Here is a 17,314-nt window from a genome sequence, read left to right as displayed (position 1 = left end):
AATTAATTCAAGCATACAACTTTTATTCTACCTGGGTTTACTAGTCAAATGAATTCATGTTACCTCTGTTACAAAATTTGTCAGCAAGAAAAATAACTTAAGTTGATGGCTAGCTCTTTAATGCCTCATGAAATTTTCATGAGTAATCTAAACATAATTGTTACGAACAAGTGAATCAAATAGGTGTAAATGGATACACAAAGTTGGAGATAAAGAGAATTCTTACCTTGTATAACGAGTTGGCTAAAAGTGGATGAATTTGTGATAGAATTTTTTAAAAAAGTAATCTTTTTGTGTGTTTTTTTTTCCTGGCATTTTAACACAACATTTTTATTGCTTTTGAGGGTTTCCCTAGAGCAGACATCCGTCTATTGCGCAGCTGTTTCATTTTGGCATTTTAAAAGTTGAGGCTGAGGTTACAAATGCTTCCAAGACCAATTAAATGCCCAGGGTAATTAAAGGTGAAGGCGCACAGGCTTTAAAGAACAAGGTCCGTAGCTTTTCCTCTCTGTGCGCACCATCCTTGGTTAGCAGGTGAGTTTTGACAGTACTTTCCGCCTCAGATTTCCAGAGAGCCTTCTGAAGCCCTGATCACTGGGGCTCCATCTAGCAGGAAAGTCAGAGCCCAGTCAGGAGCCTGCACCAGCCTGACGCCCACCGGCGGCGGAAATAGAGGAGTGAAGCAGAGTGCCGGAAGCTGACAAAACTAGGGGAGCCTCCTGTTGGTCTGAAAGCAAGGAGAATGCAGTTCACACAGCTACAGAAGGGGGGATGGTAGTTCCCTCCTTCTGCAAGCTTAGTAAACCCAGGAGACGGGCACCCACTCTGGAGAACTGCACGCCTGCTCCACGGCTTCTTGCAATTTCTTCAGGGTTTCATCGACACCGTTGTTGACCAGCGAGAGGTCAAAGTAGTACGCATAGTGGCTGCGGATGGCCTCGGAGTCTTTCTGCAGCTGCTGCAGGGCCTCTGTCTGTGCCCCCTGGTCGGAGGGTGCGATGAACACAATGAACGATGACAGTTCTGCTGTGCAGACAATCTTCAGGGTCTGGGGCTCAATGTCCAGGATGGCAATCCTGTCCTGCTTATGAATCTGGTGCAGGGTTTCAAATGTGGTGCCAAACACGTTGCCCTGGTAGCTGCCAAACTCCAGGAATTCGTTGGCAGAGATGCCCCTCGTCATCTCTTCGGTGGAGACAAAGTGGTATTTTCCCCATCTTCCCCACTCTTCCTGGGCGGCCGTGTGGTACACGGGGTGGGGTACGCAAACTTGTCCAGGTTCTGGCTGAGCAGGGCACTCTTAATGTGGCAGCGGCCCACCCCGCTGGCTCCTATAAGCACCAGGGTCTTCCTCATGAACGCCGGGAGCCGACCAACTTCCTCGTAGAAAACGACCTCCAACTGGTCAAAAATCGAGCTGTGCTTGGCCAGGTACTGGTCTTTGTACTTCTTCCCGAAGGGACTGCAGCTTGGGGCTTCGCTCGCAGCAGACTGAGCCACGCTTGCCACTCGCCATTCCTGCAGCTCAGGAGAAAGGATCAATCCAGCTGACTCCTTGGAGGAAGCTTCCACCTGCCCTTGCCACCAGTTACTGTCGTCTTTGCTGAGTATCTTGATGATGTCCCTGGTAACAAACTTCAGCCCCGCCTCCTTGCAGGGGATCAGGTGGTCCTTTTTGGGGTCATAGTCAAACTTGGCTCTCATGACCATCTGTAGTGCAGGAAGATGATTCTGCTGGTTGGGAATTACTTTTAATGAGATCGTTCCTTTGGTTTCTTTCATTGCCTTCTGCAGCCGCTCTACTGAGTGATTAGTTGCGTTTGTGCCATTGATTTCTAGGCTCTCATCCCCAACGTGAAGGGAGCCTTGTCTGTGAATCATGGCCACAGTACAGGACTGCTTGTCGTTCAGCTTCAGGATGATTCCCATGGGCTCTTGGGTGACCGTCTCGAACTGGATGAGTCCCACCTTCTGTATGTCCTGCCCCTTGGCCTGGGCAAGCCTTCCTGGGGCAGCCCAGCCATTGGTGTACATGCCCTCGGTCACAGCGTTCGCCTGGTATGAGCAGCCTCGGGCTGGCTGTGCTTCTGCAGCAAGTGCTCCAAGTAGAGGTCAGAGACAGCGGTGCGCATGCCGCACCCCCACCCTCGTCCTCGCTCCCCTAGAGCGTAATCTTCCTGGGGCCTGGAGGCGGGGCCGTGAGCTGCAACGCGGGCAGAACCGGAAGTGCCAGTGGAAGCCTGCAGGGCCGCAGAGGCGGCGGGGGGGGGGGGGGGGGGGGGGGGGGGGGGCGGCGCGGCCCCTGCGGCGCGGCCCCATCACCTCCCCACCCGCGGCGCGCTGGAAGGGCCAAAAGGTAATCTTTAATAACAGTTGTGTATTTATATAAAACTACAGCTTAATTTGCTTCAACTGCAAATGAGGATAAATTTTCTTAGATTATGGATCACTGCTGCTACCAGGTTATGGAAGTGTTGTTTTGTTTCTTTCAGGTACTCTGCCTTGAAAACAAAAATTGTGGGTATTTTTTTTTTTTTTTACTTTTTGTTATATTTTTAATGTTTTTTTTTTAAAGTTTATGTATTTATTTTGAGAGAGAGAGGAACGCAAGCAAGGGAAGGGCAGAGAGAGAGGGGGAGAGAGAGAATTCCAAGTAGGCTCTGCACTGCCAGCTCAGAGCCCAACAGGGGCTCAAACTCACCAACCGTGAGGTCGTGACCTCAGCCAAAATCAAGAGCAGGAGGTTTAACTGAATGAGCCACCCAGGTGCCCCAAAGATTGTGTTTCATCAAAATGATTTCCCCTGCCTCATGCTGTTTGTATCAGGTGTTTGATTACTTTAGAGAACTGTATCTTCTCAATATTAAAGGAGCAAAGTTTTTTTCCACAGCTATGAAATCTTTTGTATTTGCTTTAAAAATCTTTTATTGCCATTTCAGTGAAATAGAGAATTACATGTTGTTTCATGAAGATGTATGATTCTATCAAGTCAATTTTCTGAAAAATTTCCCCCAAATCAAATTCCAAATGAAATATTTTTGTCTTTTTTTGTGATTTGTTCATCTTGTTGTCAAGTTGAAAGCATGGTTGATTTATCTCTAAAGATTCTCATTTCCTAATTAATGTATTTATGGTAAAATGTCTCTCTTCTAAATCATGTTTTGGCCTCATCCTTCCTATTTCTGTATATGGTGCTATCATCCATTCAGTAAAGAATCAGCCATTCCCAGAGAGATGACCAGCATGGCTGGTGTAAATGTAGTTAGCTGGAGTATTAGTTTTCAATTCCTCTTTATACATACTTTCACTTCTTAATTGCCTTTTTTAAGAAAATACTTTCCAGGTAGATGGTGTTTGGCTGTCCTTTTTCTGTTAATAAACCTTATTTTTCACTTTTTGTTTTGAATTTATGAAATTTTATAAGTACTTTAGGGGCTTACAACAGCGATGCACTCTTTGTTGACTGTCTTCTAGCTTAGAAGTTCAGCCATCAGCTGTGTTGGTTCTGTGATTTTAGCCCATCTGTTTCTTGCCTCTGCAATGGGGCTTTTATTTTTAGAGTCTAATTGTTCTTTTCAAAAATGAAGCCCGTTCATTTCTATGAATGCAGTATCCTCAAAAATTTCTTTAAGGGCATTAATTACACCTCACTGTCTTCTGGTTCCTAAATTAAGAACTTGGAACTCAGTTATTTGATTTTTTGGTGTACGAATTGGAAGTTCTGACTGACAAATTTTGGGAGAAAGTAAAGGTGTTTTCACTCCACTAGAAATCTTTATAGCCATTAATATAAAGGCACATCTGAAAGAAGGTCTACTGGGAGGCTTATTCCTTCGTTCATTGCTGTGTCTGCACTTGCGATCTGGTGCCACTGAAGGTACCTGGCAACCGATGGCGGGAGAAGTCACGGAGACAGAGCCAATAATATCAAATACCAATAATATCACACCAATAATATCAAAATGAAAAGATAAAAGGGCTCTAGTCCTTGATATTATTGCTGAGGCAATGATAGTGCTGAAGATGTCCTATTGATGGACTTTTTACATTATGGGTTTATATACATACATATATATATATATATACACACACACACACACACACACACACACTTTTTTTTTTTGGTGGACAGCACAAATGGGGGAGGGGCAAAGAGAGGGGCACAGAGGATCTGAAGCAGACTCTGTGCTGACAGGCTGACAACAGAGAGCCCTGTGTGGGGCTCGAACTCACCAATGGTGAGACCATGACCTGAGCCAAAGTAGGACACTCAGCTGACTGAGTCACCCAGGTGCCCCTAATATTTTTTAGGTTAGGTTTAGGTTTTCTGTAATTACAGCTAACATTATCCAAATCCATATACCACCTCCTACAATTCATTTTCCAAAATTTAATCAGAGCAGGCTTTTGAAATCACATATCACATCATGCTACTTTGCCACCTATGTTTGTCCAATGGCTTCCCATCCTATTTAGAATAAAAACCAAACTCCTATCTGGTTTACAAAACCTGGCATGGTCTGACCTCTGCTTCCCTCTATGGCCTGCTTTTTTTTTTTTTTAATTTTTTTTTCAACGTTTATTTATTTTTTGGGACAGAGAGAGACAGAGCATGAACGGGCGAGGGGCAGAGAGAGAGGGAGACACAGAATCGGAAACAGGCTCCAGGCTCTGAGCCATCAGCCCCAGAGCCTGCCTGATGCGGGGCTCGAACTCCCGGACCGCGAGATCGTGACCTGGCTGAAGTCGGACGCTTAACCGACTGCGCCACCCAGGCGCCCCTATGGCCTGCTTTTTAACCTTCAATTCTCTTACCTTCTTTTAGATTTTCAAACATGGGAAGATTACTCCTATTTGGGGGGTCTTTGCACAAGCTCTTCTCACTCACAGAAGTGTTCTCCCCATGATCTTTGAACAGCTGGCTCCTTCTTGTTCAGCTCTCAACTAACATATCAGCTTTTCAAAGAGCTCTTTCATAATTATCCAAATTAGAGCAACCACTCAGTAATTTTTCTATCACATTAACTTCTCTTAATTATTTGCATTGCAGTTACCTCAATCTGACTCATTCTTTTTTTTAAAAAACATTGCCTTATTTGCCTTTCAATAATGTAAGATTTATGAGAACAAGGACATTCAACAAGATGTTGAAATACTGCAGTATTTCCATTATCTAGAAGAGTGCGTGGCATTTAATAAGCCCTCAATAAATAGTTGTTGAATAAATGAATGAATCTACTCTTCCAGAAATTCTTCACTGCTCTGATCAGCTGGTGGTATTATTCTCCAGTTACTCATACTGCTGTATGTGTACGTATATCTGCTCCATCATTTCAGTAGGATTTGGGAGGGAGAGATCGATAAATGATTATATTCAACAGCATTTTAATAGGATTCAGAGACAATTCCCTAAATGTAATCATCATTCCCTTTGAACTTTTTAGTAATATGGACACCACTGTTCACCCAAAAGTAATATGATTTTTTTTACACTTCCCAAATTATAATCAAAATTCCTCAATAGAAGCAGAGAACCAGAAAGGAGCTTCATGCATGAGGCACACATACAGAAGGTGTCTGTTTAGGCCTTCCTATTTTGGAGTTATTAATTTGCATTACACAGATACAAAAAAAAGCAGACTCTAAAACCCAAGTATAGACTAGAAGAAAAATATGTTAGTGAGAATGCAACTTGCTCCCTACATCTTGTGACATGAGATATGAGAGTATATTCAGCGATTTCCAGACTCTGCATGTTATAGATCATAATATTTGCCAGATAGGAATTAACTTTTTATTTTGCCTTATTAAGACAAGTATGAATACTATTACTATTATAAAATAGAGGACATTATGACATCAGATATTGCAAATGATACATCTAAGAAGAAAGGACACTTCTTTAAATGAAATACTTCGAGCTTTGTGAAAAATTACTTCATCAGTCTTATTCTCATTTTGAAATGGGCTGGTGGACTTAATGTTCAGAACTAGTCCTTTTTTTTAATGCTTATTTTTGAGAGGGAGGGAGAGAGAGAGAGAGCGAGAGAGACAAAATGCAAGCAGGGGAGGGGCAGAGACAGAGGGGACAGAAAATCCAAAGCGGGCTCTGTGCTGACAGCTGAGAGCCCAACGTGGGACTCAGACCCACAAACCGTGATATCATGAGCTGAACCAGTCAGATGCTTAATTGACTGAGCTACCCAGGAGTCCCCAGCACTAGTTCTAAGACTAGCAAAAGTTTCCTGGAACTTAATCTGATGATGTGAATTTAAGGCTCAACTCCACACTGTGTGACCATGAATAAATTACCTAACCTACTAGAGACTCAGTTTCTTTATCTTTTTCTGCTTATCAAGGTGGAGAAGTATGAAGCCCAAATGAAACAAGTATCTTTAAAAATATTTTGTAAGCTACAAATGTCTTTATAAATATAACTTATGGATAAATAGAATATATGGATTAAGTTACACGAATATAACTTAAGATGAGAGATAAAGAGGCATGGGGAGTCCAGTCTTTTTCACCTGAGGAGTGGGAAGTTGCTTTAAACTTAGGGACGAAGTTTTGGAGGAAAGATCAGCAGTTTAGTTTGGTACGCAAGTTTGAGGTATTTATTGGCCACTCAAGTGGACATGTCAGGTAGGCATTTGGACGTAAGAATTTGGAATATATGGGAGAGGAATAGCCTCGAGATATAAATTTGTCAATTGTTAGCCTGTAAGTGGCTTTAATAATCACTAAGCTGGAGGAGATAACCAAGGAAATGAGGCAGACACAGAAGGAAATAGGTCTCATGTCTGTCCCCTGGGCATGCTACAGTTCTGACATCAGCGAAAAAAGGGAAGTAAAGGATGTTGAAGAGGAACAGTCCTTGATGTTAGAGACAATGCAGGAGAGTATAGTGCTGAAAGTCAGCTGAAAATTTCTGCAGATACATGAGGTTAGAACCCGTGCTTGAAGCCCTGTGTAACTCAGGCTGATGAATTCAGTACCCATTTAGCCACAGCAAATGTAAAACCACTACTTGCCACTGAGTTGCCAGAGATAAACGTTAAAATGTAAAGCTGTTTACATAGACAAACCACACATACGCACATTAACATGCATTCAAAAAATGCCCCCTGCGGTCTTGAAATCTGAGCATTCCGAGGTAGGTAAGGAGAGGGTAGAATTGCAATGTAAGAAGTTGCGGGCGATCACAGACTGCAGCTTCAAGGCGCTCAGAGGAAGCATCGGTGGCCCATGAGCAGAATCGGTGGATGCACTAAATGACTGCTTAGGGATTTGGAAATTGAATTCTTGCTTTGCCAGTGGTCTAATTGAATTCATGCTTTGCCAGTGGTCTAATTGGATAGTATGTAGGTCTAATGAATCAAGCTTCAAGTAGCTTCGCAATGTGTCACACTTTAAATCAACTTAAGGAATTTGCAGGTGTGTTCAAACATTAAGTAATATTTTGCTTTCCTAAAGCAACTTTTCCCAAACCTACCTATGCCATCTTTTAATAGTGAAACCACCCATCATCATTTAAGTAGATTTTGAATTTCAGAAACGCAATTTGTACCAAAATGTTGGGTAACACACTGATGATATAATTTAAGGCACATGCAGCCATAAAGCTACAAGTCAATTACAACATCTATGTTCAGAGTGAGTGGGAGGAGAATAAAATCTAGAGCGAACACCCACCACATTTTAACAAGTCTTTTTTAAACTTCATTTTTGGTTGCAGCGAAATCTTGCCTTGAGACATTTAGTTATATCTTAGTTTCCCCTGGTGCTGGCTGACCCTACTGTCATATTTCACCTCAGTCCTTCCCCCAAGTTAGGGACTCGCTGCTTACCTCCCTCACGGCTGATAGGCAGTGCCCCCTAGTGGCCATTGTGGAAAAAGAGCCTGAAGAATGCCCCAGTTCTACAAAGGATGGTGAGAATCTGAAGCGCAAACTGGTAAGGAGAAACTGTTGCCAGGGTGTTTCAGCTTGAACCGGTTTTCTTTTCTTCCTTTCGTTTTTTATTTGTTTATTTTGGCAACCTATCTTCCTTGATGTTATTTCCAAACATTCTTTCTTTCTCGATATTGTTTCTAAACATATAAATGTGCATCTTCTATCAACAGGATCTTGCTACAGATTCTATACTTAGAATCTATGGCATGACGAACGTGACAAGCAAAGACAGACGATATGAATGCTATTTTAGGCTCACATAGATACTAGAACAAAGCAGAAGATGATTTGGAGAATTTTTATTCCTGGAGAATCAAGGCAAAAACAGTATTCACAACATTCTTTTCCCAAAATATGTTGCCTAGTGACCAAATGGAATCAATTGTCAATTGATCTGGTGGGAATCTCAATAGATGGTCTGTTTGACTACCCTTTATAAGGAAGAATAACGATGAGTTTGTGAAGCTCTATCTACCAGGGGAAAGGAGTCTGTGGCAAGAAGAAATTAGAAAGGGGGGGGGTGTCTTTTAAAGGACACGAAAGAGCTATGTTAGAATGAGAGAGAAATAGAAAGGTTTGATTTAATTTGTTGAAAACTATAATTATTTAAAAAACAGAAAGGAATAAGATAGAAACTTTATAACAGTAAGTTTAGAAATCCATGTATGTTTAAAGGACTTTATATATCAATGTGTTAATTCTTCATAACAATCTTATGAGGAAATAAATGTTAATATTGTTCCCCTTTTACATTTTAGAAAATTGAATCAAAGAAAGTTAAGAAATTTGACCAAAGTAAAAGACAATCCGTGTCCAGAATCCATTCTTTTAAGAAAGGATATTATGAAAAACTAAAATTAAATTAAAAATAGGAAAGAGAATAGAGAAGTTTGGAAATAAACAATAAGAATATTAAAAACTGAATGTACTCATATGTATTAATCAGCTCGGGTTGCCATAACGAAATACCATAAACCAGGTGGCTTAAACAACAGATATTTATTTTCTCTCAGTTCTGGGGGCTGGGAGTCCCAGATTAAGTTGCTGGATGATTCCATTTCTGATGAAAGCTCTCTTCCTGGTTTGTAGATTGCCACTTTCTCACTGTATACTCACCTGGCCTTTCTTCCGTGAGCATGTGGTGAGAGAGAGAGAAAGAGAAAGGGGGAGGGAAGCAGGGGGTGGGGGGGAGAAAAGAGTGTTTCTTCCTCTTACAAGAACACCATCTCTCTGGGATTAGGGCCCCATCCTGTGACCTTATTTAGTCTTAATTACCCCCTGAAGGCTCCAACACTAAGTACAGTCACATTGGGGGGTTAAGCCTTCAATACATACATTTTAGGAGAGACAATTCCCACAGTACCATATCTAATCCTATATAAATGAAATAAAAGTTAAAAAAGATATCAAAAATATCATTTGGGGGGATATGTATAAATATTTATTGTAGCATTAGTCATAGCAGTGAAATAAAATAAATCAAAACTGAAAACGAGTGCCTGGATGGCTCAGTCAGTTGAGCATCTGACTTCAGCTCAGGTCATGATCTCGCAGTTTATGTATATGAGCCCCACATCGGGCTCGCTGCTGTTAGCCTGCCAGCCAGAGCCTGCTTCAGATCCTCTGTCCCCCTCTCTCTGCTCCTCCCCCACTTGTACTCTCCTAAAAAAAAAAAGAAATGAATATATTTTTTAAAAAACCCTGAAAAACAGAATGCTCCTTGATGGGGCAATGAATGAGCACATGTGGTACACCCATGTCGTGAAATATTATATAGCTATTAAAAAGGATGAATTAAAGTAGTTGATGTGAAGGGTTAAAGGTAAATAAGCCAGAGGAGATGAGTACATGACAGGATCATAATTTATATAAAACAGTGACAAAAATAATCCTGTATGTTCCAGTAGTTTTTTTTTAATTGAATATGTAGCATTATATTAGTTTCAGATGTACAATATAATTCAATAATATATACTGAAAAATTATTACAGTAAGTCTAACATCCACTCATTAAAGAAAATATTATTTAAAAAAATTTTTAATGTTTGTTTATTTTAGAGAGAGAGACAGAGGGTGAGCTGGGGAGGGGCAGAAAGAGAGGGAAACACAGAATCTGAAACAGGCCAGACTATAAGCTTTCAGCACAGAGCCCAACACAGGCTCAAACTTCATGGACTGCAAGAGCATGACCTGAGCTGAAGTTGGACGCTTTGCCACCCACGCGCCCCTAAAGAAGATATTATTTAATGCAATTTGGACGATATATTTAAATTGTATCTAGCATAAGTGACATAATCTAGAATAAACCCAGCATTCAATGGGAAAGCAGATTAGATTTCGAAAAGGAGTACTTAGCAAAGAAAGGATGATCAGGGCTTAGATCAAATCCTCAGAAACTGGGCTTCTAGAAGCAGCTTGAGAGCTGTTTCTGGGACAATAACTATGGCACTTCCACTTTTCCCTGAGTGTAGATCCAGTGGGCTCCCATCATCAGGCAAAAAGGCCTCAGGCAAGCAGAAGCACGTGTTCACAATAAAGTAGAGGCAAGACCTTCTTCTCTGAACCGTTGTTCATCACCACTGATGTATCCAATCTCTTTCCAAGTCTTGTTGCTTCAGTGTCCTTAAAATTGCTTAAATCTGTTCACCTCTTAACCTCCACTCTCCTACCAGACTAGATCAGTCTCTTGCCTAGACTGTGGTACGTACATGTTTCTAACTGGACTTCTTCCCTTCACTATGCTTTCCTCCAGTTCATTCTACTCATGAAAGCTTTATTGTTATTTGCACACTATAAATACGATCATGCCATTTCCTTGCTTAAAACACTGACGCTTCTTCAGCGCCATCTGAATTTAAAGTCTGAACCTGTTATCATACTTTGGACTTCTTAACATGACCCACAAGATGTATTTCAAGTGCCTACTCCATAAAACATACATACCTCCCTCCACCTCACATTATCCCCACTGAGTGTCCATGATGCCTGACAAATCTTGGCCTAGAAGGTGGATCTCTGTAACCCTTCTCATCCCTCAGGGAAAGCAAAAAGAGATAGAGAATACAAATATATCATTTCCCTACATAATCTTATCTTAAAATGATATGAATAATCTCAGCATCCCAATCTTTATTCTTATGATGGTGGGAAACTATTCCACAATTTCTCTTGTTGCTTTGGACCCCCCACCCAAAGATGACTTTACAATCCGTTTCTTCTTTTAGGTCTGAGGAAAGTTTATGCAAGTAAGCTTATGTTGGGGGTGGGAGGTTACATTTTGAGAGGCAGTCCCTGTTTGGGAAAATATTTAAAACTAATTTATAGAAAAAAAATGCTACTTGGAATTGAGAAGGTTGTGGATTAGTCACATCTCAAACAAAATACCAGCCTCTGATTCTTTTTCCTGTCTAGACATTAGACTTGCATTGCCTCCTATAAGACCACATGCAGGGGCCCTCATATATGGCTGAAGCATGCATAGTCCTGTTGTAACAAAAATTTTTCTTCTCAGGAACAAATTGCTGATACTGAGTCTTTTAGTTTGGGGAAACCCCAAAAGGTGAAAATTGACCCACATGTGCCAACAAAAAAGGATATTATTTAAATGCTAAGATCCTTAATAAAAACATAGGGATTAGGAGTGGAGGAATACCCTTTCTCCTGTACAAACTCTGAATAAATGCATATTGCACGTGATCTAGTCCCTGGTTATTTCTGAAGATTCATCTGTTACTATGCCCCCTTTCTCCCAACCTACTTCTCTCTCTCTCTCTCTCTCTCTCTCTCTCTTTTTAATATTTCAGGCATACTGATGTACTCCTAATTTTCTAGAACTTTTCACTGGCTCTTTTCTCTGCTACTTGGAAGGACAGTCATTTCCTACTTCTATCAGGATTGCTTACTCATTCTCTATGTTTTACTTCAGATATTACCATTTTTAGAGAGCTTTCCTGAACTTTCCAAGTCTGGGCTTTTCCCCCTCCTTTGTCCTCTCATTTTATATAAAAATTATATTAATCACACTGTCTTAGAATTGCCTGCTTACCTGCCTGTTTCAACCACCAGACAGTAAAATTATTGACAGTGAGGACTTCCTTTTCTTCTCATTTAAATCCTAAGTGCCTAGAAAAATGCCTGGTACCAGAGATGCTATATGAACTATAAAGCTATAAATAAATAAAGATGCTATATTATATAAGCAGATTAGAGAGTTAAGGACATGGCTGTCTTCACTTACCTTCACCACCTTCCTTATCTTCCCTAATCTCACATCAGATACCAGCCCTGGTTTTACAGCCTGCCCTCAAACATCAGTTTAAGTCAATCTAAGTGTTCTGGTTTCTCAGGTTAAATAATTAGGCAGACTCATCCATACATCTCGCCTTCTGTCAGTCTGATCCAGACCAGATATGAATCTCATCATGGCTTCAAAGAAGAAAGACATGGGTATGTTTAACTGCAGAAAGGTACTAACAGGGTTTGAAGTTCAGTGGAAAATTCAAGGACATGAAGTTTGCATCCTTCACTACGCCCACTCTGCCAGTTACACTGACTTAATGGCCAAACCCCATAAACTGTATTCCAGAAATGTCACCAGAATCTGGGCTTTCTCCATCTTTATTGCTAGTGCCCTAGTTCAAGTTCTTTTCTTACAGTCTTTTACCTACAAGCCTTTGATCACAGATTCCTTCCGTCATCCAGCCGCTTAGTACTCCGTGCTTCCCACTCCTCCTCATTCCCCAAACTGCAGCCAGATTTATCAATTAAAAACAAATATTAAGTCATTTCAATTCAAAATGTATGTTAGATCATCTTTGCTTACTGAGAAAAAAATCAAATAAGATGTTTCACAATTTGCTTCAGGAATACATGAATATTATTTGATGAATAACATTTATTGTTTCAAGTTATTTCTGTAGTGGCAACTGTTCCTCAGGCACCAGAAATTCTTAGAAGTCCTAGTGAGTATCATGAAAATTAATTTTTGAAACTGCTTTTTGCTGTAATATATTTTGTTGTTGCACTAAGCACCTGTGATGTCTGATATTTTTCCAGGAGTATCAAGTTGCAAAGAATTGTAATTCAATTTCAGAGTTAATTTTTATGTAGGATGGGCAAATAGCTACACAGCAATGCAAAAAATTGCTTTAGGAACTATTAGGTAGTCTTACATTTCAAGCATCCACCACCAGGGGGAGCTAGATAAAACTTTTTTCCTCTTTTTCTGCCCAAAACCTTTGTGTCGGAAATATGCTGCGATTTTTCGGTTTCATTTTGGCAGTTCCTTGGTAATTCCAGTTGATTCATCTCAGTAAAGGTAGTAACATGCCAGATTTGGGATATTGCTTCCATTTTCTCAATTTTCCCCAAATTCTTAAACTTTGGAATGCTACAATTTGAAACCCTGTATGTCAGAAATTTAAGCTAAGGCTTTTTTCCCTGTTATGATAAAACAAATAGACAAACAAACAGAAAAACAAAACAAAGACTGAAGGAGTGGTAACCACTGTGTCAAATATTTTAGTCTAAATTTTCTCTACTGGGAGCTAGAGCCGGCCTGGCCCATCAACTAGACACGCAAATTAGTGGTTTTTACTGGGAAAAAGTTGGCCTGGTTTTCTTTTTTTTTTTTTTAATTTTTTTTTCAACGTTTATTTATTTTTTGGGACAGAGAGAGACAGAGCATGAACGGGGGAGGGGCAGAGAGAGAGGGAGACACAGAATCGGAAACAGGCTCCAGGCTCTGAGCCATCAGCCCAGAGCCTGACACGGGGCTCGAACTCATGGACCGCGAGATAGTGACCTGGCTGAAGTCGGACGCTTAACCGACTGCGCCACCCAGGCGCCCCTGGCCTGGTTTTCTAGACCAGCCTCGTATCCAGTGGAAACCAAGGGAAAGTGTAAGCTCTGGGAGAATTCTGAGACTTAGAGCTCATGATGCCTCATGTAATTTCTGTGTAAGGAAGCTGGGATAGGCCATGTACAGGGTTTCAGTAAGCGAAAGTGGAGAGTAAGTGGAATAGGTAGGACATCACATGCAGAAGACTTTGGCAGAGTAGCAAATTTGCCACTTGGTTACTTATTCCATAGATTGTAAGCCTGATCACCTAAAAGAGATATAGAGTCAGATGGACTTTTGTCTCAGATTTGTGAATACCAAAAATGTAAGCGATCCTAGAAATCAGGTAGTGCAGTGATTTCAAAATATGCTATGATCAATCTCATAGCATATTTTGACTTCACAGAGTTTACTAAAGAGGTAAAGGTAGTGGAGAGGGGGTTGAGTGACTGGGGCTCTGGTACTTTCTCCGGTTCAATCTAAGGTGATTTTATTTGTTTAATTTAGTATGTTTCCATCAAAGATTTCCCTTTGGGGAAAAAGCACTAAGATAGGTAGGTAGGTAGGTAGATAGATAATACATAGATAGATACATAGATAGGGATAGAGATGTATAATATATATAATATAATTGGTGATTCTTAAAAGAAGACCTTACTGAGGGAAAAAAATAAAAAAAAAACCTAGAGGAAGGGAGAAGTGGTAATTCCAAACTTCAGTGTTGAGCCCCCTCTTACCAAGGATAGCTTGCTAATGCCCAATTTATATTTTTACAGTACTTTAGAGTTTTAAAAATATTTCACATTCACTGTCTTATTTAAAGACCATAACTCACTTGGTGGCTTGGTCATTTAAGGGTCTAACTCTTGGTCTCATCTCAGGTCTTGATCTCAGGGTTGTGAGTTCAAGCCCCATGTTGGGTGTGGAGCCTACTTGAAGAGATAGTAGCCATAACTCTTTGTTAGTATGTATCCTATTTACCTACTTTTTTTTCAAGTTTTATTGAAGTATGATTGACAAATAACAATTATACATACTAAAGATGTACATTATGTTTTGATATGTGTATATATTGAAAATGATCACCACAAGCAAGCTAATTAACATATCCATTATCTCATATATTCTTTTTTTTTATGTTTATTTATTTATTTTGAGAGAGAGAGGGAAAGCGAGGGCTTGAGCTGGGGGAGGACCAGAGAAAGAGGAGACAGAGAATCCTAAGCAGGCTCAGTTCTGTCAGCGTGTGGCAGGTCTTGATCTCACAAACCCTGTGATCATGATATGAGCCAAAATCAAGAATCAGATGCTTACCTGACTGAGCCACCTAGGCGCCCCTCACATAGTTATTCTTTGCATGTGTGTGGCGAGAACATTTGCAATTTACTTTCTTAGCAAATTACAAGTATAAGGTACACTATTATTAATTGTAGTCACCATACTATATATAGCCGACCTCCAGGATTTATTTATTTTATAACTGAAAGTTTGTACCCATTGATCAACATTTCATATTAATTATTTTTTATATGTCTTGGCTATTTGCATGTATTCTTTGGAAAAATATCTATTTGTGTTCTTTTTAAAAATATTTTATTTTTAAATAATCTCTACACCCAATGTGCGGTTTGAACATATGCGCTTGAGATCAAGAGTTGCATGCTTTTCTGACTGACCCAGCCAGATGTCCCTAATTAGGTTCTTTGCTCATATTTAATTGGATTATTGGGTTATTTAGCATTTTTTGTTTTTATTTATTTATTTTTTTGTTACTGAATTGTCTGAGTTTCTTATATAATTTGGATATTGGCTCTCTTTCAGATATATAGTTTGGAAATATTTTTTAATATTCATAGCTTACCTTTTCATTTGGTGATTATTTCTTTTGCTGCACAGAAACTTTTTTGTTTGATATAGTCTCACTTGTTTGTTTTTCCTTTTGTTGACTGTGATTTTGCTATCAAATCAAATATATATATATATATATATATATATATATATATATATATATATATATATTGCCAAGACCAATATCAAAGAGCTTTCTCCCCCCTGTGTTTTCTACTAGGAGCTTTAGGATTCCAGGTCTTACTTTTAAGTCTTTAATCCATTTAGACTCCATTTTATGTATGATGTAAGATAAGGGTCCAATTTCATTCTTTAGCATTTGGATATCCAGTTTTCACAAAGCCATTTATTAAAGAGACTAACTTTGCCCCATGGTGTATTAGTTGATTATGTATGCATGAATTTATTTCTAGGCTCTGTATTATGTTCCATTGGTCTATGTGTCTGTTTTTCTACACCAGTATCATACCATTTTGATTACTGTAACTATGTAAGTAATTTGAAATGAGTATGTGTGATGACATCTGCTTGACTCTTTCTGCTCAAGATTCCCTTTTCCGTTAGAAATCTTTTGTGGTTCCATACGATTTTTAGGATTTTTAAATTTTATTTCTGTGAAAAATGACATTGGAATTTTGATAGAGAATGCATTGAAGTATTAGGTGCTTTGGGTCATATGGCCATTCTAACAATATTAACTCTTCCAGTCCATACTTAGGGGATATTTTTCCATTTATTTGGGTTGTCTTCCATCTTTGTCTAACAATGTCTTACAGTTTTTAGTGTACAGATCTTTCACCTCCTTGGGTAATTGTACTCCCAAGTATTTTATTCTTTTTGATGCTATTGTAAATGGGATTGTTTTTTAAATGTCTCTTTTGGATAGTTCATTGTTAGTGTATAAAAATGCAACTCATTTTTGCATGTTGATATGATACCCTGAAATTTTACTGAATATTTTAATTAATTTTAACAGTTTATCAATAAATTCTTTAAGGGTTTTCATTATGCAAGATCATGTCATTTGCAAACAGAGACAGTTGTACATCTTTCTGTTTTGGAAGCCTTTATTTCCTTTTCTTGCCTCATTGCTTTGGTTAGGACTTCAAATGCTATGTTGAAAATAAGTGGTGAAAATGGGCACCTGTGTCTTACTCTTGATCTTAGAGAAAAAGATTTTAGCTTTTCACAACTGAATACAATGTTAGCTGTGGGCTGTTACATATGGCCTTCGTTGTGTTTGAATACATTCCTTCTATACCTAATTTGTTGAAAGTGTTTACTATGAAAGAATATTGAATTTTGTCAAATGCTTCTGCTGTCCCTACTGAAATGATCATATGATTTTTTTTGAAAAAAACTGCATAAAGTTTTATTTTCTTAGACATGCAACCGAAAGCATGATTCATAAAAGAAAAAAAATCAATAAATTGGACTTCATCAAAATTGGAAACATCTGCTTTGTGAAAGTCCCTGTTATTTGCAAGCCATATATCCGACAAAAGATTAACAACTAGAATATATAAACAACAGTTAAAACCCAACTATAGAGGGGAGCCTGGGTGGCTCAGTTGGTTAAGTGTTGGACTTTGGCTCAGGTCATGATCCCGCGGCCCGTGAGCTCGAGCCCCACATCGGGCTCTGGGCCGACAGCTCAGAGTCTGGAGGCTGCTTT

At 39.5% G+C, this 17,314-nt stretch overlaps 1 protein-coding gene across 1 annotated transcript; it reads right to left on the bottom strand.

Moving 5' to 3' along the window:
• Positions 1-796: 796 nt before the first annotated feature.
• Positions 797-2,132, bottom strand: LOC125175371 (55 kDa erythrocyte membrane protein-like). Its single transcript, XM_047875861.1, is given in 3 exon segments — positions 797-1,212; positions 1,215-2,066; positions 2,069-2,132. Coding segments are annotated over 3 exon segments (1,332 nt in total).
• Between the last annotated feature and the right edge of the window lie 15,182 nt (positions 2,133-17,314).

The sequence above is a fragment of the Prionailurus viverrinus genome, chromosome C2 (genome assembly GCF_022837055.1).
Source record: "Prionailurus viverrinus isolate Anna chromosome C2, UM_Priviv_1.0, whole genome shotgun sequence".
Taxonomy (NCBI): Eukaryota; Metazoa; Chordata; class Mammalia; order Carnivora; family Felidae; genus Prionailurus; species Prionailurus viverrinus.
Note: the sequence above shows the minus strand (reverse complement) of the source record. Positions and strands in the feature narration are given on the sequence as shown.